Below are 22,469 nucleotides of genomic sequence, written 5' to 3'. Positions count from 1 at the left end.
CCCACACGTTGGATGAGGCCTCCTGCTCCTCGGCACAAGGCTCCCTGCAGGGGGCAGCAGACACCTCCATGGCGGCCGTCCTGCGGACCGCTCTGGCTCACCTGCAGCTTGACGCGGCGCAGACGGAGTCAGCCCAGGCCAGCGCCTTCTTCAGGCGCAACCCTGTCCCGGCCACATTCTCCGTCCCTCCTTCAGAGGAGTATCTGAAGGAGCTCCATGCTTGCTGGAGGGACACTAGGGCCCTATCCCACTCGACGTCGGACGCCCGGACCTTGGCTGCCATGCAGAATGCGGCACAGGTTGGGCTGGGCCGCATGCCAGCAGTCGAGCCTGCCATCGCCTCCCTAATTCTGGCACCTGATGAGGCTCTGAGGCCAAATGCCAGGTGCCCTCGGCCACAGTGCAGGGTCACAGACGACCTCCTGTCAAAGGCCTATGACGCAGCGGCGCGCATGGGTCGTATTGGGAACTCCCTTTCCCACCTGCTGCTGGGTCTTTCGACCTCTCTGCAGCAGGCCCAAGTCGAGCCGTCGCTGCAGAGTCTGAGTGACGCCTCATTGCAGGCTTTTGCCCTCATGTCGAGGGAGTTAGGGCGCACTATGTCCACCCTCGTGCAGACTCGCCGCCAGGTGTGGCTTGCGCAGTCGCCCTTGACAGAGACATGTAGGAGGGTCCTTCGTGTGGTGCCGGTGGAACCAGGGGAGCTCTTTGGGTCAGCTGCCCTGGAAGCACTGGAGGGGGCTGCCCGAGCTAGGCAGACCAGGCAGCAACTGTCAGGCCTAAATAGGAGTGTGTCCGCTCCTAGCAGGCCTGGGGGCCCCTCGGCAGTCCCCCAGCGGCGCTTTCAGCCACCTGATTACTCCGGTGGCCTACGAAGGTCTCAGCGGGCTGCGCAACCGCCAACGGATGGCTTTCGGGCCCCCGAACGCCTACCTTCCTGGCAGCTCCGTGCCCCACAACCCAACCGACGCCCCCCCAGAGCCTCAGGAGGCCGGGGGGGTAGGCGCTAGGCCCTCGGGGCCGGTCGTCGGGAGTTTTTCCCATCAGCAGCTCAGTTACTGGGCTGCCTGTACTTCAGACCCTTGGGTGGTTTCCACCTTGACCCAAGGGTACGAGTTACAGTTCCGACGCCGGCCCCTAGCCTTCAGCCGGGTCAAAATGACTGTCGTCAACGACCCGGCAGAGGCCTTAGCTCTGGACCAGGAGTTGTCCACCCTCCTGGCCAAAGGGGCAATCGAGCCAGTGGATCCTCTGCTGCACCCCAGAGGATTCTACTCGAGATACTTTCTCGTAAAAAAGAAAGATGGCAGATTTCGCCCAATTCTCGACCTGAGGGGACTCAACCGGTTCCTGAAGGTCCTGCCATTCCACATGCTCACCGCATCCGACACGCTGCGGGTGGTCGCAAGGGGAGAATGGTTCACCACGGTGGACCTAAGGGACGCATACTTCCACGTCCCAATTGCACCGCGCCATCAGCACTTCCTCCGGTTCGGCACTTTCAATTCAGGGTACTTCCCTTTGGTCTCTCCCTCTCTCCGAGGGTATTCACCAGGGTGGTGGCGGCAGCTCTCGCACCCCTGCAGAAGCAGGGCACGAAGGTCCTGCCTTATTTGGACGACTGGCTGATCTGTGCACCTTCCCAGTCTCAGGCGGCCCGGGACACGGCTCGGCTGCTCTTGCACGTGGCCCGGCTTGGCCTGACGGTGAACTTTGTGAAGAGTCGCCTGGACCCATCCCAACGGGTCGCATACCTGGGGATGGTCCTAGACTCGGACGCTATGAGGGCCTATCTGTCACCTCAGCGTGTGACCGACATCCTCCTCTGCCTCCCCCGCTTCGGGTATGGCAGGATGGTACCATTCATTCTTTGCCTGCAGCTCTTGGGCAAGCTGACAGCTGCCTCAGCTGTGGTGCCCCTCGGCTTGCTGTCTCTGCGCCCTATGCAGATGTGGCTGAACAGCCTCCACTTGGACCCCAAGTGGCACAGGCACCGAAAGGTCAGAGTGTCTCGGCAGTGCCTCTTCTCTCTGTCCCCATGGAGAAAGAGGTTGTATATGTCTGTGGGTGTACCCATGGGCACCATTCCATCCCGTCGGGAGCTGGTCACGACAGACGCCTGTCTATCGGGATGGGGTGTGGTTTGGCAGGGCAGGACTGCCCAAGGGCAGTGGCCGGCCCAGAACCACGCTCACATCAATGTGCTAGAGCTCAGGGCGGTACAGCTAGCACTCAATCATTTTCTGCCTCATTTGAGAGGCAAGCATGTGCTGGTTCGATCCGTCAACATGTCAGCTGTTGCCCAGATCAACCACCAAGGGGGGACCCGGTCTTCACGGCTACTCCGGGTATCTCGGAACTTGTTGGCCTGGGCATATTCCCGCCTGGCCAGCGTACGGGCGGTCTTCATACCGGGGCAACGGAACCAGGTTGCAGATTTTCTATCGCGGCAGAACAGAAGCCCCCACCGGGGGAGTGGCGGCTTCATCCGGAGGTGGTGGAGACGATGTGGGGTCTCTTTGGCAGGGCGGAGGTGGACCTCTTTGCATCAGAGGAATCCACACATTGCCCCCTCTGGTTCTCCAGGACGGAGGTGACCGGCCCCCTCGGACAGGATGCCTTAGCTCACGACTGGCCACAGAGTCCTCTGTATGCCTTCCCACCGCTGCCCCTGATTCTCCCCACACTCCAGAGGGTGTTTCTGCGGGGCCACAGGTTACTTCTGGTGGCCCCCTACTGGTCAGGGAGACTCTGGTTTCCACTGCTGCAGCTCTCCATGGCGCCTCCCCTGCAGGAAGGACCTCCTTTCGCAGCTGGGGGGCCAGATTTGGCACCCAGATCCACGTCGCCTCCAGCTCTGGGCCTGGCCGCTGCAGGGCCCGACTCACTGCTGAATGTTTGCACTGAGACCGTCAGGAATACCATTCTGAGTGCCAGGGCACCATCTACCAGAGCACAGTATGCCAACAGATGGAAGTTATTCTCTGACTGGTGTAGGGGTAAGACAGTAGACCCAGCACGTTGCTCCGTGGCCACCGTTCTGGAGTTTTTGCAGTCCCTCCTGGATGATGGTCGCTCTCATTCCACCTTGAGGGTCTATGTGGCTGCTATCTCTTCCCGACATGAGATGGTCGACGGAGCCACAATGGGTTGCCACAGGTTGGTGTCCCTCTTCCTTAGGGGGGCCCTGAGGCTGCGTCCCCCTAGGACTCTGAGGACTCCAGCTTGGGACCTGCCCCTGGTGCTGGAGGCCATGTCATCACCTCCTTTTGAGCCTCTGACCCAGATAGGGTTGAAGTGGCTGTCCATGAAGGTGGCTTTTCTGCTCGCCATTACCACTGCGAAGCGGGTCGGGGAGTTGCACGCCCTATCCGTGGCAGATACATGCCTGCGGTGGAACCCTGATGGCTCAGGTGTGGTTTTATGGCCCAATGTGGCGTTCCTGCCCAAGGTGCTTTCACACACCTATTTTAACCAGCCTATCCAGCTGGCACGTTTTAACTCCCCATCTGAGGGGAATGAGTCCGAGATGCTGTGCCCGGTACGGGCGCTTAGGGCTTACATTGCTGCTACGGCCGGTATACGGCAGTCCGAGCAACTGGTTGTGTGTCACGGTGGCCCTAACAGAGGTTCTGCCTTGTCTAAACAGAGGCTGTCCCACTGGGTCGTCGACACCATTAAATACGCCTATGTGGCCAGTGGCCGCCCCCCGCCATCCGGGTTGAGGTGCCACTCCACCAGAAGCGTGTCGACATCGTGGGCCGCACTAAGAGGTGTACCCCTGGAGTCGATCTGTGCCGCGGCATCATGGACGTCACCGGGCACCTTTACAAGGTTTTACCGCGTCAACGTCGCCAGTCCCCACCAGAGTGTGGTCCTACTGCCAAGCTCTGCTACCTCCAATGAGTGAGGTGGGTGTTGGATTCTTTGTGACCTTTTTGGTATGGGTCATCCAGTGCTTTAAGCACCGCCTCTGGCGGTCAGTAAGGATGAAATAGAACGATAGTTACGAATGTAACTACGGTTCTATGAATCCTGGATGACCGCCAGAGCGTTCAGTCACTCAGAATCCTTGTGTTCTCGCGAGAAGATTCTAGGAACAGATCCTCTAATGACACCAGAAGATATAGCCTTCCCGGTGTCACGTGGGGGTCACAGGTGACTATGTTGGTATTAGGTACTCGAAATGCGCATGCGCGAGGTGGAGATCCAGTGCTTTAAGCACCGCCTCTGGCGGTCATCCAGGATTCATAGAACCGTAGTTACATTCGTAACTATCGTTTTTTCATGTGATACGTCAAACGCGTCATATTACGTAGGAATTGGTAGACGCAGTCGCTGTTGCTGCCTCAGCTCCCCCCCTGTGGTTTTTGGGTTTTTCTAATCGACGAGATGAGGTTTTGTATCTGTGGGGGTTGTTCCAACTCCGACCTCCTGTCCGACCATCTCAGATTTCACAGTTCCCCACAGGGTGCATTTTGTACAGGTGAAGAGAAAGGACTTTTTTTTCGCCTGTCACCAAATACACGTTAATTTGCGCGGCTCCTCTGCTGCCTCTGCGTGTGTTTGTTTTGCATTGTCATGAGTGGACCCAGTCTGAGCTGATAACCTGTAATAACCCCGCTGCCTCACACCGCCAGCACGGATCTGGGCTTCCTCCGACAGCCTGCAGACGAGTGGGCGTGTCCGTGTAGAACGTCTCCCTCTCTCAACACAACCATCATGGGATCTTGTGATTGATCGCAAGCTAGTGCTGTGCAAACACACACGCCTCCACGCAACCTTTACAGGCTGCTGGGCCGGACGCCTGGAAGTCAAACGGCTGCACTCACTGGAGATGGGCTGGAGACATATGGTCTTGGGGGGTCTAGATCCAGGGGAGACATGAAGGCCTGGGGGGGTCTAGACCAACATGCAGGTCTGGGGGTCCAGACCCAGGGTAGACATGCAGGTCTGGGGCTCTGTGTTCAGTTTGGCTCAGAATGTTAGTTTGCGTTGCCTAGCCGGTTTAGTTATCGTACATGAAATCCCCTGACACCAACGTGTTTACACACAGGAAACAACGTGTCCCAAGAAGACACAACATGTTCAGCGCAAACCCTCACATTAGTTGTACTCACTCGTTCTCCAGTAGGGTCATACACACGACCTCTTTGACGCCAGGGTTGTTGGCCTTTTCACTGGAGCAGCGCTGAAGGTCCCAGGTGGCCAGGCGCACAGCGGCCCGGCCGTCCCGCGGGCCCGGGGCCGCAGGGACACCATCTGCGTGGGTCCTCCCGGCGGGAGGTCGAGGTCGTCGCTCCGGAGGCTGAACGAGGTTGGGCTCGGATGGGACCGACCCGTGTAGGTCAGCCCGCCGTTGGTATTGGTGGACGGAGTTCTTGATCGCTCCACAAACACCTGGAAACGGATCTTGTCCAGTAGGGAGCAGTTTATGTGATCGACCCGAACCAGGTCCTCGATGCTCTTGAACGGACCGTGTTGGGTCCGATAGGCGACAATGTTCCGGGCGATTTTCTCCGTGATGCCGCGGATGCTCATGAGCTGCGGCGGGGTGGCGGGGTTGATGTTCATGCCGCTGCAGGAGGACATATGCTCCGGGTCTCTCCGCAGGGAGGACGGGGAGTGCTGCGACGAACTGGTCCTACTCGACACGCAGATCTCCACTTTAATAATCTCCAGTTTGGTGGCGCCTATCCCACTCACCAGTGCTAAGTCCTCCACCTTCTTCAAGCCCCCGATGCAGTCCCGGTACTCCACGATGCTTCGCGCCAAGGGGCGGTTGACCCCGGGCAGGGTCATGAGCTCTTCCTCCGTGGCCGTGTTGATGTTCAGCCGCTCCTGGTTCACCATAATTCTCCTGACACCACAACTCTATCTCCCTCCTATTGCCATGGTGTCTCCCCCTATTAGGTGGTTGCTGTTCTCCCTCATGGCTAGCTGGCTCAAAATTGTACGGAAGTGGTCCGAAACTGTTATCCATTGTTGTTATGTTGCCTATGTAGTCTATGATGATTAGAACGTCCGTCTACCAATTCCTACGTCACGCTCGAAAATGAGCGTTTGAGATGCGGAAGTAAAATTGTATCACAAAAACGGCTCCAGATGCCACTTGTAGTGTAGATTTATTAATAAAAACTAAAAAATCGTGTATTTGAATTTTTTTCCTATATGATTCTTCACTGCAGTATCTAACTTCCAATACGCACTTTAACTTTTCTTATTGCCGCTGGATAAGACATATTCTCCCCAGCTCAAACTTTCTCCACTTCCCCAGCTGTTATATGAGACCCACATCCCCTGAAGGAAGTTATATGGTTACCAACACCATTGCAGCACTTTGTTTTCTCAACTTGGCATTGTTTGAAGTCATGGTCCACCCCACCACTTTCCACATCTGTCCCCTCTACATGCAGCTGTCATATGCCAAAAACATTGGCATTTGTAACATCGCAAAGGAGGACGTCTGTACTCTCTCACTGGAAACCTCATGTACCCCATTAATACTGGTGTTGGCATGGTTTCTTGCTTGAAGGTCAGTAATACAACTGTGCCATCTTGTTTAAATCTACGGATAGATTCAATCTCAGCTCCCTGTAAATTGTCAATTAAGGCACTCTCAGTGATGTCAGGGGAAACATATATTACTCCCTTAACACCTCCACCCACAGGAACAAAGCACTCAATTGGCCTGTTAGGTAAATGGCGGACTTTCATGGCCTTAGCTTTATGGCCCTGTGATTTACAGAAAACTTTTCTCAGCATTCTTACCTTGAGTACACCACCCATTTTATCTTTTATTTCTTCCGACAGTTTGAGGTGATTTAAAGCTTTATCATTCTTATCTTTGAATTTGACAAGAAAGTTGAATTCTCCTTCTTCCTGAACCAAATGTATCCCTATGTATCCAATATCCAACTGTTCAGATGAGGCGTAAAGCCTGGGTGAGAGGTTACACACATGGCCCCGTCCTCGCCAGATTCAGCCATTTACTCTAGAAGTAACTGGAATCGCTGAAAATCGCCGCAGCACAGGGACTCTGTGTTAGTGTCTATAGGCGAACAGAGCAAACCAGCGCGCTCCGGCTCCACGTCCTCGGCAACAGGCAAGGCTTGTTCAGCTGCAGCCGCAGCAGCCTCCTACTCTATTTGTGTCAATTCTTCCTGGCAGTATTCTGGCTCGTACAAATATCCCTGAATGTCCGAATCCAACAATAGATTTTCAAAATCCACTTCGGGCTGTTTCACATTGCAAATGTGTCCTCTAGCTAGTGGTGTAGTAACATTGCGGACATTGTGTTTTCATCTTGTACGCGAGATCCCGACCCCCCTCATTCCTTATCGGTGGGCTCACAAATTTGCGGAACCAGTTGTTTGTAGCCCTCGGCCCTTCTAGCATGCAAACAAAATTTTACCGAGATGACATCAAACTCGTCATTCCACGTCATCTTGGGAGAAAATTAGATCAGGAAAGCTGAGCCAAGGGAAGACTAGGTCCAACTGAGGGGAAAAACACTTTTTTCTTATACAATAGCATTTTTATAATGATAGAACGCCGGTTCTGAATGGGTGAAGTATCCCTTTAATTCCAGTTGTTCCTTTTTACCTCCTGCTAACGCTCTGACATAATCATAACATTGACTATTAAAGGGTTTATTTACAACTCTCAATTCGTACCTGAGGGGTATTCCATCAACGAAGCTAAAGACAAATCCGGGCTTATTTTGCTTAGCCTCGCTACTTTCAGTTAGAGTTCCGTTCCATTAACGTGACTTTTAAAATGATATACATATCGTGAGTGCTTTATGTACCCATTAATCGACAGTGGTGGTTAACCTGCAACTGTCACAATGTTGGACTTTTGTAGATGTAGACCACTAGATGTCACCAATTCTGTTCTCTGTGCTTTTTCTGAAGAATTATTTCTCTGCTAATCAGACTCACCTGCCCCCTGTTAAAGGTCCAATGGCATGCTACTTTATGGATGCTTTAATATACGTAGATATTATATATATATATTATTATTTCATCGCAGCCTGCGCTCACGTTCAAATTGATAAATGCCAAGCTCAACGTTGAAATGAGCGTATGTCCATTTTACACACGTTTTCTGTCGTACGCTCGTTTGATAAATGAGGGCCATTGAGCTTTCCCCAAACGCGCCGTTTCGGTGTCTGTTGCTTTAATGCAAATGAGGAGGAGAGAGGCGGGTCAAGGAGGAGGGTGGGGGTGTGGCCCTGCGCAGCTTGCGGCCAAGGTACCATGTGCTGATTACAGATGAAGCATCGCAATCGCGAGGCGCACTCCCGAATGTAAATATTCGGGAGTCCTGGAGCTCTATATCTGAATAAAATCATATTATACATATCATACATATTATCACGGCCAAAAGCTGTGTGCGCCTCCAGATTTTATAATGGATCTCAAACGATTGCGTCGGGTTCTCCATGTGGCGCTCACAAGGTCGTAGCACATTGTCTCATTGGCGGGCCATATTCTCTGGGCGGGCAAAGCAGAGAAAGGGGAGGTAGCTTGGCCCCTTATGACGACATATTTGGCCACATTTTAAATCAGCACGTTTGAGCTTCCATTTTTTCAAAGGCGAGCAGGATACCTAGTGCTCGTTTTACACCGAACGCAAGTTTTAGCAACTGGGGGACCATAGGCAGGCTAGGGGAACTCATGTTAGAAAACCTCATGAAGTCGTTTTCATGCTATGGGACCTTTATGTGAGTTGCCTAGCCAATTGTGTCACAGTACAAAGATCTCCTATTAAACTACTTTTCTTAATTTCTTATCAATGACTCCTATAGACTAGAGCAACCTGACACGAATCACAGCACAAAAAACGATGTCGATTTTTGGGACTTTCATCTGGGCGCTTTCAGCATTCTCTGTCAACACACGGCTTTGTCCTTCTTCGCCCCCTCGCCCCCCCTGGGCGTGAGTCTGACGTCACCGTTCGGCGGTATAGCCGAAAAGAAACATCTGAACATTAATTTCCTGCAGCGCTGTTCAGGCAGCCGCCCAGACAACGCACACTTCCCGCTTTGACTACAGCTATAGGCCTAGATAAAAAATCAATAAAGCAACCCCCGCTCCTACAGTTCCCCAGTCAGCAACTAATTTCTCCTCTTGTGACATGTTGATATAATGTATGAGTGTTAACATTACATTCAAACGTAGGCTAGCCCGAGAGGTAGGCCTATAGGCTATACCTTAATGACAATAATGTGTTATTGATAGCCTATTTAACGTAGCCTATTGAGGATACGTTTCAATTAAATGTAAATTATCCAAGAGGTAGCCCAAATAAAAATATGTTGAGAACGAACGAATTTGCAATATGTTCAATAAGACGTAATCCGGGAAAAAATACGTTAAATGAAGCATTCCCCGAAAGTGAAACATCATGACAATAATGTGTTATATGTTGTAATTTAACATATCTGGGATACATTTGACCGAACATAGTCCTAGAGGTAGGCCTACTAAATAAATGGCAAAACAAATAGGCTGAGAACGAACGTATTTGCGATGTGTTCAATAAAACGTAATCACAGACTAAATACGTTTTTAGGGACAAACGTAATTGAGAATGCCAAATAGTTCTCTGAGAACGTAATTTTGACGAGACAGGGTATCAATATTGTATGTGTGTTGAATTTATGCTGATTATTATTTTAAGCCTTTAAACCTACATGCATAATATAAAAGAGGATGGAAAAACATGGGTACGCTGCGCATATATATATTTGTATATGTCCCCTTAAAACAAGTAATGCACTTATTTAAAGGGGTTAAACGTTTGTTCCTTTAATGTTCTTTCATTTTTTCATACAAAAATTACTGCACAATTGTAATTCACAGTGATCTGATAAATGATGAATGACATTACCATAACAAACAACTGAAAAACCAAAACAACCATGGTGGCCCGGACAGCTTTAAGCCTTATAATCAAACCATGCTCTAAAGAATTATCATTTACTCACACTGTATCTAACATTTGCATGTCTATGAATTGTTGCCCTCCTGACCCAGCCGTTCCTATCTTCCGTCAACCCAACTGTTGATCCCCTTCCCCCTGCAAAAGGAGAGGTATAAAATACATTGTTTCCCCCCACCAAGCTAAAGAAGGGCTAAATAGACTCCCTGGTGCTGCTGTCACCCAAAGCCCATTCCAATCATTCTGACAAAGAAGCCTGCTGTGAAAATAATATTACCCGTGAGTGGACGGTAGGAACATGTTAATATCTTTTTATAAAAAAAACATTAAAAAAAATGGTGATCGTATTATGTTGAGTTCCAAGAACTATGTTTCACATCTTCCAAGAAATATGTAAAAATCAACAATTGTTGCAACAAATTGTGTGTAGATGTTTTTGACTCCGCCGTCTTGAAATCAAATTGGTCCTCGAACGAAGCCCAAGTCACGTGATCCTGGCGCTGTCCAATCCTCTATCGCCTCTTCATGGCTCGTAATTTTGAACAGACAGGGAATGCAGTTGAGTCAGACCAGACTAGCAGTATTTTTAATCTCGTTATATCCAACCTGTAAACGGATAGCAAGTATTGGATTTTTGTTCTTCACCAATGGATGTATTAACGATGTTTCGTGTCTGATGATTTGGAGGAGAGCTAAAGGTTTTTGCATTAGCCATGAATACCCATATTGTTACTCCAGGACCTTACAGAGCCACGAAATTGGTAAGATATTGCAAAATGTTAAACGCGCCTTCTGTCTGTTACGTTTCGTAGTGGATCATCGATGGGCTCCACGCCGAAGATGATATTGCGTCGGATTTGTTCAATTTATGTTTTTCTTTCTTTCGATCGTTAATGTAACTTATCGTGAAAGTGGCAAAGCTGACGATCGACGGTGCTGAGTTCTTGGATCACTATACTGTACTTCCTCAAATAACGCGTTGTTCCATCATCAATAGAAGAAACAGATTTTGTGACGAATTTAGTTACTACGAATATCCATTAAGTCATGCTTTTATTAGATAAAGTATTGCTTTTGATAGAATGGATGTGTTTGAACGATTCAATAGCGGATTTACCGATACCAGCAATTACTAGACACACTGTCCCTATTCTTCAAAGAAATATAAATATTTCACAGCAGATAATATAGCCAACTGGTCTGATCATGGCAGTTGTTATAACTCCAGCCTAATAGGATTAAGTCTGTATCAGAATATATATTTTTTATAATCTGCCCCAATACAACATAATTGTGTCGGAACACAATTATGTTTTTCCTCCCAGCTGAATCATGGGAGCCTCTCAGATATTGTTCATGTTTACTAAAATCTCAATTTAACCCAATAAACGGACCCACAGAACAACAGTTTATTGATATTATTTATTGAAATGTTTGGTCTAAATTATTTTTCTCTCCCCCCACATGTCTTGTCTTCCTCCAGTGGAATGAGGTCACCCGTTTGTTCCGGTCGGGCATGCCCATCCGCAAACACCGCCAGAACTTTCGGGTTCACTCGGCCTGCTTCATGGCCACAGCCGCCGTGGATTGGCTGCATCAGTTGCTGTGCAGCAACAGCAACTTTGGGCCCGATGTCACCAGGCAGCAGACTGTTCAGCTGCTCAAGAAGTTCCTGAAGAATCATGTCATTGAGGACGTGAAGGGCCGCTGGGGCTCGGAAGACCTGGAGGACAACGGCTCTCTTTACAGGTGAGGCTGCCTGTTACGGCCAGCCTCGCCTTGGCCTCCAGGATCTTAATTGCAATTGAAAATCACATTGAACGGATAATATTTATTAATGAACTACAAAAGAATAAAAGGCAACACAACTAAGGACATTGCTGAGTTTGAGGTGGCAACACGTGTTTGGTCCTTGTTGATCTTTAAACCTAGCTGCCACCTGGCAAGCCAATCACCAGGCATCATCCCACCCACACATCCAACCAATCAATCACAAATGCCTATTTCGCTAAATCAACCAAAACTGAAAAAACGAAAACATTAGCACCAAAGAAACACAAACAAGGGGAGGCACATTAACACAAACAACTGAACAGAATGGCAAAGGTGCCATAACCGTTCCGCTCCACTGGACGGTAAGCCATCCGAAGCCTGGTGGTGCAGTAGGATCCTATTATCCATGCATACCTACATGCTGGAGAGGGACAGAAGTCTATTGCACCGAATGCAGTCGGGCAGGACGGGACCACAACAAAGAGGAATAGGCAGTGGTGTTGACCACTTGTCATTGTACAGCAGTGCTGGTAGAGAGGAAAGGGGCGGGACCAGGAGGTGTAAACCGGCCAACTATCAATGGTTCAAAGGGAACTGTATAATTTAGTACTAAAGCATTTGCTTCAAAGGAACAATGGTAATGGTCTCGTAAATGCATTGGATGCCGCTGCAGAAAATGTGGGCCGGACAGGACTAAAACAAGATGCAGAAGGAATCTGCATGGAGGAATCTTTGGAAATGGATGAGCAATAGGCAAAGTTAATTATTTTTATTGCAGCACATGTAATCATCTTGTAAAATCCTACCAATGCATACCTGTGTTTCCCCCAGCACTGTATGGTTAAGGCAAACAATAGGGCCCGCCTTGACTACCAATGTATATATATTTTAATAATTATGTATTAACAAAGTACAAACCTCTCGTAGGGTAAGGAAACATACTTCCATCAGGCAAAAAGGATGAAGATAAATAATGCATTGGTAATACTGCCATACCATTTCCTGGGGGAAACACTGCATACCTTCTATGTTTATTCACTAAATCGTTAAGAAGGCTGCCCAATTAATTTTTTCTTTTTCAACTCATCCAGGTTTCCCTCAACCTCCCCACTGAAGCCCATTCCTTCTCCGGCTCCCAAGCAGACCTCAACGCCAGGCTCCAGCCTCAAAAGGAGCCTTTCTCTCCGAGACAAGGAGGGACTGTTCAGGTTCCGCAGCACCAAGAAGCTGAGCAAGGAGACCCAGGTGACTGCCATCACATCAAAGCTCCATTTTCTAATTTATTTCCATTATTATTGATGTTATTGAATTCCCTGGACAAATGTATGAATATAATATCAAAAAGTTCTGAAAAATATATATAATTTCTGAAGCTTATCTGGACAATTCTGATGTCTTACTTTAAGAATGCATACAACAACAATATAACTACATTTAGTTTAACATCAAATTTGCTTTGTCTTTTTACAGGAGAATGTCGACCCTGCCCTCCAGGCAAAGGCAGAAGTTGAAAATCAGCCAATAGGAGAGCAGCAGGCTCACAAACAAGAATTTACGGAGGAGGAGGAGCATGAAATCTGGAAGGAAATTGCCCTCACCCAGTATGAAAACAGAACACATTATTTTTTTAATCCTAAAATTCAATTATTCCTCCTACTCCAGCCTGCATAAAGGGCCCAGGCACAATCTAAGCCTTTCGTAATTATTAGCACCCCTAATAATGGGCAAGGTGATTACGTCCTAAACATTAGACTGAACATGTGTGTTTTGATCAGCCTCCAGAAGATTCTGGGGATCGCTTCTCTTGATGAGGTGTTGGATCGACGCAACGTGAATCCGCAGAACATCATCCACAACATGACCAAAGTCAACAAACATGGAGTCGTTACGTTGGATGATAAGTCCAGTAGGTTACATTTTAGGCCATTGTTGGGTCATTATTTTTAAATGAATGGTTAAAATGGCACAGAGGTGAAACTAATGACTGACCTGTGCCCCCTCCCTCCCCCAGATGACCTACCCCACTGGGTGCTATCTGCCATGAAGAGCCTTGCCAACTGTAAGTAGCTAAAAGCTATTTGATACATCATTGATGTGTATTTTACTTTTCTACTACAAGACGTTGTTTTTAAAGTATTCATATGCTTCATATGTTCACTTCATTGAATGATATTAAAATAAATCGCAAAAGTGTAAATCAGCTCAGACATACGGCCAAATGGTATGGTGTCTCCAAAGAGTCACCAAACGTCAAAACGTCAAAGAGATTATTATGTACCTGTTTTTTTACATGTTTGCTTTCTGCCGTTAGCCTCCCGGTAGTTTAATCTGTAACCTTAACGACATGTTATTGTTTTGGTCAGGGCCCAAGTACGACAGTGTCCAGCCGTCCTATCCAGGCTTTGAGAGGGATGTCTTTAAGACCGTGTCAGACTATTTCTACAGCCTCGCGCAGCCTCTTCTTACCTTCCAGCTCTATGAGCTCTTCATCAACGTCCTTGGTAAGTTGGTGTGCCGGTCTTTCGTTTTAATGAGGGAAAATCACTGTAGGAAGTTTATTATAAAATAAAAAGCAAATGTGTTCTCTATATGCTACTCTTTTGTGTATTCTGTAATTGTGTATTTTGTGCTAAATTGTGTTCCTGTAATTTAGAAATGTTCCTAAAATAGAAAAATAAGTCTGATCCGCCAGTTTCTCAGTCATTAAGGATAGGTTACCCGGAATGGGTAAGTCATCAGGGGAAAGCGAACCTCTGACATCATACAAATGTTAAATTGGCATTTAGTCCTTCAATCCAAAACTAAAAAGGCTGCATGGTAACATGGCAACCACTTGTTCTTGTTTTCTGACTTGTGCTGGATACTTGTGCACAGAGTGTGGCTCACTAATATGTGCCGTTTGTTTATCTGTGATTACGAACGTGCTATTCTGTGTTTTCTAATGTTGTACGTCTTGCCTGTTGCTGGTCCATCATGTGGTATGTTTTCTTCTACTGGATTTGGTTCGCCCTGACTAACCAAAACCCTCCCGTCTGTCTTGTCTTGTTTTCTGTCTGTCCGTCTGCCTCTATTGACACTGTTCGGGTCCCTTTATCTCTATCATGCCCCCCCCCCCACCTCTTTTTTCTGCCACTCTGCATCAGTGCTGTGTGGGTATGTTGTAGCAGCCCCACGGCCTCAGCGGGCGAAGGGCCAAATGCCATACCCGCCTTGCTTCCCCCCTTCCACCAAGACATCGTTCTGCTCCACCGAGTGCCTCCTCCTGTCGCTGATCAGACAGGGCTCGTGCGACGAGGCAGACTCCCCGATGAAGGAGGTCTTCAGCTCTGTGGTGCAGTCACAGCTGCCCTCGTTTAAAGGAGTCGAGGTGTACCGTCAGCCCAGTGGCTGCGATGTCGGTGGCGGCACCGGCCAATTAGGGGGGAGACGCTCGAGCCTCAGCCAGTCGCGTAGCTCGGTCGGCCCGGCTAGGCCGCGACCTCGAAGTTGCTCCATGGAGAACGTCTTGGAAGACTCTACCCCTTTAACCCAGCAGCTCTTTCTGTCCAATGAGTGCCTGTCAGGGAGCACCTATGGCGACCTCCACCACGCAAAACATTCCAAGTCAAACTCCAAGCACAGCGATACAGTTGAGCCCATCGCCACGGCAATGCTCAGCGACAGGAATGCCGACTCTGCAGGCAGAAAGAGGCTCTCTTTGGGTTCCCTGCCTGGGCTGGCGGGCATGCGGAGGACCCGCCTGACCCGGCCCTTTAGCACGGGCAGCTGTCTTGACATCGTTCTGGAGTCCCGGGAGGAGGTCTCCAAGGAGACCATGGGGCGGAGTCGAGCAGCCAGCTGCCTGGACGTCAGCACGCCTGCACGACGGACACGCTCCACCTCGACAGTGTCCACCCGTCCTTCCTCCTCTGGCGGGCAGCCTTGCTCGTCTTGGTCTTCGTCCGAGGCAGCACAACGGCATGTCCCATCCACCACAAGACCCCAGGGGTCCAGCACCTCCTCCTCCACTATCTCCAGTAGCCTGTGGTCGCTCCATGGTGGCGCTAGTGCTGGCTGTGGTCCCACCATTGCACGCCGCTGCCACAGCTCCCTGGACCTCTCTGGGCTGTCTCAACCCCCCCTGCCTAACGCTGAAAACAGTAAGACCCCCCCCCCCCCCCCCCCCATCAATTTCCTCTCCCTTCCTCCACTTAAACTTGTCTGGCTGACCGTCAGCTTGGCTAGCTGTTTTGTCTGTTCTGTTCTTGTGACTAACGGCATCTAACATCCAATCGCTCTGAACAATAGTCTTCAATTGCAAAAAGGTACTAGGAATAGCGAGATTGAGACAAGGGAGATTATGGGATGATTGAAAAGGTCTATTGAAAACTCTTACCAAAATGTATTAACATTCACATAACACTAGCTTTCCAGCTCATCATCTGTTCTTGTCAAGGGAATGTTATGTATAGAATGGATGGCTGCCGTTCAAGAGTGAATCCACATCCATCCATCTTCCATTACTACAAATGTATTTAAAACACGTGTGACATTTGTTTTGGTTGGATCATGTCCCTTTGCAGTGCATATGTATGTGTATGCAGTAGTATATTGGCATGGAGAAGGACGTTGTAGCCAGAGGGCAGTTAGGTGAGAGCTGCATTCATCAACAGGTTCTGCTTTAGTGAGTAAGGGTTCACGGTGTGTGTGTGTGTGTGTGTGTGTGTGTGTGTGTGTGTGTGTGTGTGTGTGTGTGTGTGTGTGTGTGTGTGTGTGTGTGTGTGTGTGTGTGTGTGTGTGTGTGTGTGTGTGTGTGTGTGTTCAGGCCTGCTCCAGTCCAATTGTGAGCGGGTGGCCATCGAGGCCTTGCAGTTGTGCACCCTTCTCCTGCCGCCGGCCTCGCGCAGGAAGCTGCAGCTCCTCATGCGGATGATGTCCCGCATCAGTCATAACGTGGACATGCCCCGACTGCACCACGCCATCGGAGCACGCACCCTGGTAAGCTTCCTGAGAGCCGATTATGAAAGGGCAACTTTAACAACTAAAAGTTTTTTTAGAGGGGACAATTAGTTGACCATGGCTCACGTTACATTCATTATTACATTGTCATTAACCTTTTTGTATTGAGCTCTGGTCTTAAAGGAAAACCTAACCAAGTGTCAATCTGAGCTAATCCCCGGCCACTATCAAACTTTGTATGTTATTAAATAACATTGCTGTCTTTGCAATTAAATTAGGATTAATGCTATAGAGTTACCATGTAGCCCACTACATCACTCTTCATCTAAAATAAGGTCTCGGAAGGTTTGGTTCTCCTTTTAAATCCAGTGGAGCCTTTGCCCTGTAGATCACGCCAAACACAAACACTTCTGTCTGGTGTGTGGTTGCTCTTGAAGGGCCTTAAAGGGCTCAACATGCTTCTGCCTGGTTTGTCCGAATCCTTTGCGAACACGCAACTCATTGCTCGTTGCAAGCTGCTTTAAATTCTTACTCTGCAACCTACACAATGTGTCACTCTTCTAATGTACTCTAGAGCAGGGGTCTCAAACTCAAATTACCTGGGGGCCACTGGAGGAAGAGCTTGGCTGAGGTTGGGCCACAAATACTGAAGTATTTCTTAAAAAGGGTGTTTAGTATAAAAAAAAAAAACTGTTCCAATTTTCTCAATATTTATTATTAACAGTTCAACATTCTCAAAGTGCATAAACAGAACATTTCCTCTGAAAAAAAATAAATATATTTTTTTAATTTAGAAAACAACTGTTCCAACCTTCACAGTATTTATTATTACATAACAGTTCCTCAACCGACATTTATTATTATTATTATTATTAAATTTGTATTGCAATGTAAACAATCTCAAAGTGCATGAACAGTAATTATAAACATAAATTCCTCTGGAAATTTTTTTAATTTTAATTGTACCTTTTTTACCCAGGGAAGTAAGAACAAGTCTCTTTTTTAAGTGAACATTGAACAGTTCTTCAGAACATAGGACTCTCTTGTCTACTTTTTGCAGCCAGAGACCTGACAGCGCTTTCTCTCACACAGCTGAGCCACATTTGGCTTGAGGGAAGAGGCGGTTGAAACTCTCAGTATGGCTTGGAGATGTGCATCAGTAAGTCTGCTCCTGTGCTTGGACTTGTTGAAGTTCATGGTGGCGAAGAGCTTTTCACATTGATATGTGCTCCCAAAAAGGCACATGGTCCTCTTGAACATCCTGGACAGCTCAGGGAAGGTGTCGGGCAATTCTCTCATAAACTGTCCAAGCTTCTCTTCATTCCCATTCACATCCCTGAACTTTGCTTTGAGATCAGAACTGCACTGTAGGTCAATGAGCTCCATTTGAAGCACAGGGGGAGCATCTTCCACATCAAAGGAGAGGGGGTTGGCAAAAATCTGTAAGATGGACATGTGTGTTTTAAAGTCTGCAAACCTGTGATTAAACTCCTCCTGTAGCTTCACAATGGCTTCAACATACTCCTCACAACAGAATGGTGTACCTGTGTCTGCAAGTGCCTTGCATGCTGGGAAGTGGCAGAGGTTTTTCTGAGAGACCTGGGTTCTCCATAAGACCAGTTTTGTGGAGAACGCTTTCACATTATCATAGGCAGCGCTGACCAGCTGGCCTGGGCCCTGTAGCTTCTTGTTTAGCACATTCAGCTCATGTGTGATATCGACCAGAAAAGCAAAGTCCATGAGCCACCTTGGGTCACTTAGCGCAGGAAGCTCCATTCCATCCTGCTCCATGAAGGCTTTCACTTCATTCCTTAACTCAAAGAACCGCTTTAGCATGTTCCCTCTGCTGAGCCAGCATACCTGAAATCAAATTAAATTAAATTAAATTAAATCAATTGTCTTCATACACTAACAGGTAAGAAAGAGAAGGAAAAGAAAAAGAAAGAATAACAGTAACCTAACAGAAAAAGAACACTTAACAAAAAAACTGCTAAAAAGAGACGTGTGTGTGTGTGTGTGTGTGTGTGTGTGTGTGCGCGTGTGTGTGTGTGTGTGTGTGAGTGAGGAGGAGCAGAGGAAGAAGTGAGAGCTGTCAGATAAGTTTGTGTTATGTTGTTGTAGTTACGTCGGGTCGGACGCTACAATATCAATAACAACATGTGATTAACATCGTCGGACGGGAAATAGCCACGGAGCGGAGACAGTTTCCTTTCGGTCCCGTTAACCGACTGTGCCAGATGCGCCAGAGCGCGCACCTTGCCAGGCTCGCGCGGCGATTTGTGTTTATTCATCTTCACAGAGCGCAAGAGAGATTAACACACACAGCAGGCTACACACACACATTCGGGCTACACATAGCCACAGACACACAGCTGAGGGTCCGAGGCGCTTGCCGACTGGGCGGCAAGGAGAAATGCGCATCTGGTGGTGCCCCCCCTTGTGTGCGTGTGCGTGTGCGTGAGAGAGAGAGACAGAGGGGGGACAGAGAGAGAGGGGGGGGAGGGGGGCAGAGAATATAAGAAAGATTAACAGACCGAGAGAAGGTAGAGATGTAAACAAGGAATATTTACATCTGTGAAGTACAGAACATCTTCGTACGCTGACTCGACCTCCTCCAGAAAAGCCCGGAACTGGCGGTGCTTTAAGCCCTTAGATCTGAGTCGATTAATGACCTTCACCACAACAGACATCACGTGTTTAAACTTTAGGCATTTGCAGGCTAGGGCCTGCTGGTGGATGATGCAGTGCAGAGCGATTGCCTCTTCCACACCCTCCTCTTTCAATTTTTTTTGCACAAGTGCAACAAGTCCATTCTTCCTCCCTGTCATTGAAGGCGCTCCGTCTGTAGTTATCCCAGCCAACCTTTTCCATGACAGACCAGCATCCGAGAGGGCATCACACAGCTGGCGGAATATCTCCTGCGCAGTGGTTTGGCCACACATAGGGATAACCCTGAGTAATTCCTCCGTTACATGAAACTTATCATCAACACCACGGACGTATATTGCCAGTTGGGCAGTGTCAGTGGTGTCTGTGCTCTCATCCAGGGCCACTGAGTACGCACGGAAGTCTTATACTTTGTCACGTAGTTGACCATAAATGTTACCTGACAGCTCGGTAACACGCTCTGCCACTGTGTTAGGTGACAAGCTGATGCTGGCAAACTGAGCTCTCTTTTCGGGGCAGACAATACTCGTAGCCTGCAACATACACTCCTTAATAAACTCGCCTTCTGTAAAAGGCTTTCCTGCCTTAGCGATCATTTCGCTCAGTGTAAAGCTGGCCTTTACTGCTTTATCAGCCTCGTCGGTTGGTTTCCTAAAGAGAGTTTGTTGCCAGGTTAAACATTTCTTTAGGTCTGTGACTCGCTTCTCCCTCTCATCTCCCCGGTATTTCGCATACTCCTCTGCATGCCTCGTTGAGTAATGCCGTCTGATGTTGTATTATTTGACAACGGCAACTTTTTCAGCACATACAGGGCAGGTAGGGGTTCCCCGGTGCTCGACAAAAAAATATTCTAACTCCCACCTTTCATGAAATTGTCTGTGGACATCGTCAACCTTTCTTTTCCCACTGGGTTTTGAGAGGGACATGATGTGACGCTACGCTTCCACTTGGTGTCACTCCGTTGCTTGCTGCGTTTCCTAGCAACCTGGCTGGCTGCCTGCTATGGTAGGCCATGCGGGCCAAAGCGCGTTTGGTAAAGACACGCGGGCCACATTAACATTACATACTGACGACCACTCGAGGGCCACAAAATATCGGCCGGCGGGCCACAAGTGGCCCGCGGGCCTTGACTCTGAGACCTCTGCTCTAGAGGGTCATTCATCAACAATCATTCATCACCCAGAACTGTGCATAATGGGTCATCAAATGTTGCCTCCTTTTTTCAAAAAGTAACTGGTTAACAAACGTCATATGTTTTGTTTATTGTGGAGTGTTAACAAATTACAGCAGTACAACAATTACAGCAGTACAACAGTTACAAGATTTCAATATTTATTGGAATCAAAGCTAAGCTACATTAGCTGTAGCCTGAAACTAGAGGTTTCAGCCCCACTCGTCAATTCACAATCAGTGAATCAGTCTGCAACATCAAGGTGGATGTCGCGTCTTCGATCAGATCGACGGGGCTCTGAAACGATGTTGCCAGGTCGCTAAAAACCTACCCAATTTGTATTCCGCCACAGATTGAAAGCTTGGTCCATGACCTTTTCCTTCTATATCTCTTGTTACTTTAATGCAGCACCATTAGAACTTTCATGGGGTCTTGTCCCTTTTGGGTTGCATCTTCAATGTTGAATGCACTTATTTAAAGTTGCATCGGACAAAAGCGTCAGCTGAATGCAATGTAATGTTGAGTTAATGTGGCAGTGTTGCTTATGCTGCAGTCGCCCGGGCACGACCAGGCCTCCTCTTCTATACATTGTGAGTTAGTCTTTATTGGACCTGTCCATTCGTCTTCGGTGTTGCTCCTTCAGATGGTGCACACCTTCTCAGGCTGCGTCCTGGGCAGTGCCGTGGAGTGTGAGCTAGATGAGTTGCTGGCCACCAGACTGGTGTCCTTCCTCATGGACCACCAGCACACCATCCTCTCCGTACCGGAGTACCTGCTGACCGCTGTCACGGACCATGTGCAGTATCTGCGCAGCGCACAGGTAAACGCTTACTCACTCATCATTTATTAAAATCAGATGTTTTTGTTTGTTTTTCTGTTTATTGCTCTGTACTCTCCATAATAAAATTTGACAGAATATTAAAAACAAATGTTTCAGTCACTGGACTTTCCTTCTGCCAATGTCATCAGTCAAACGTGAACCCTCCTCCCATGTCTCTTTGCCCCTGGCTGTAGCTCGGCCCGGCGTCCCGTGGCGCCCAGGGCGTGGACATGGCCAGTGCTCCCATGCTCCTGCACGCATTCTGCCGGCAGATTAGCAGCGTTGAGTTTGAGGAGCAGCGCGTGGCCGCGTCCCATAAGGCCATGGAGGACCTGCTGGAGATCCTACTGACCGACCGCAGCATCACAGACAAGGACCGGCAGAAAAGGCTCAAGCAGGCAAGGAAGGGGGAGGGGGAGGGTGGGGTTGAGTCAAGAGTCCTGAGTCTTATCACTTAAGAAGTAATTGACGGTGTGATGAGAGGTTTGAAAGGTTTTACATATATACATTTACAAGTTGGACTCTTTCCATACCACTAAATGTAGGGAAATAAAGATGCCTTTTGTTGGGTATCAACTGTGGATGACTCGAGGCATTAGTGCTATTTATTAATCTTGGGACCTGTTTTCTCTCGGCTCGTCCAGTTCCGGAAGCAGTACCCGGACATCTACAGCCGCCGGATCCCCGCATCCGACCGGGAAGAAAAGAAACCAAAGATCAAGCCACCGCTGCTCACCATCAGAAAGACCAAAGCCTTCAGCATCCGCAACTGAAGAAAATCACCAAAAAGCCACATTGCATTTACCCAAGATTACTGTTGTTTCTGAAATGTACGTTTTGCTGTTTTTGATAGCGATTTTTCAGAGATCCTAGTCTGTTGTATCGATTTGGTTTACCCGTAGACAATAGAAAGACGATGTTTGCGCTTTCCAGAGCTTTTATCTTTCATAGGAAGCTAGGTGTGAATGAAGGCGGACAGACAGGCTCGTAGCCTCAGAAAGTGACTAATGTCACATCATGTTATCTGTGATGGGTTCCAGAATGTGCTAAAGAAGTAACCCCTGTCCCCGTCTGTGAATGAATGGTCATACTTGAGTTACGTATTCAGGCTTGGCTTCATCATTATATTTTGGGTGTGCGTGCTTATTTATG

General features: G+C 48.4%; 1 protein-coding gene across 2 annotated transcripts in view; it reads left to right on the top strand.

Annotated features, from left to right (window-relative positions):
* Nucleotides 1-10,458: 10,458 nt before the first annotated feature.
* Nucleotides 10,459-22,469, top strand: part of depdc1a (DEP domain containing 1a) — a 12,753-nt gene continuing 742 nt past the window's right edge. The window contains exons 1-12 of one of the 2 annotated variants that reach the window (XM_060066198.1): nucleotides 10,459-10,709; nucleotides 11,432-11,697; nucleotides 12,813-12,966; nucleotides 13,192-13,322; nucleotides 13,497-13,627; nucleotides 13,733-13,780; nucleotides 14,085-14,222; nucleotides 14,865-15,860; nucleotides 16,526-16,698; nucleotides 21,141-21,317; nucleotides 21,512-21,715; nucleotides 21,962-22,469. The exon at nucleotides 21,962-22,469 is cut by the window's right edge and continues 742 nt beyond it. In XM_060066198.1, coding sequence (XP_059922181.1) covers nucleotides 10,662-10,709; nucleotides 11,432-11,697; nucleotides 12,813-12,966; nucleotides 13,192-13,322; nucleotides 13,497-13,627; nucleotides 13,733-13,780; nucleotides 14,085-14,222; nucleotides 14,865-15,860; nucleotides 16,526-16,698; nucleotides 21,141-21,317; nucleotides 21,512-21,715; nucleotides 21,962-22,090 — 2,595 coding nt within the window. In that variant the 5' untranslated portion in view covers nucleotides 10,459-10,661 and the 3' untranslated portion in view covers nucleotides 22,091-22,469. The remainder of the gene's footprint in view (nucleotides 10,710-11,431; nucleotides 11,698-12,812; nucleotides 12,967-13,191; nucleotides 13,323-13,496; nucleotides 13,628-13,732; nucleotides 13,781-14,084; nucleotides 14,223-14,864; nucleotides 15,861-16,525; nucleotides 16,699-21,140; nucleotides 21,318-21,511; nucleotides 21,716-21,961) is intronic. The other variant, XM_060066199.1, reaches the window with a different exon arrangement.

The sequence above is a fragment of the Gadus macrocephalus genome, chromosome 12, assembly GCF_031168955.1.
Source record: "Gadus macrocephalus chromosome 12, ASM3116895v1".
Taxonomy (NCBI): domain Eukaryota; kingdom Metazoa; phylum Chordata; class Actinopteri; order Gadiformes; family Gadidae; genus Gadus; species Gadus macrocephalus.
The sequence above is the reverse complement of the archived record's forward strand: the minus strand, read 5'-3'. Positions and strand labels throughout refer to the sequence as shown.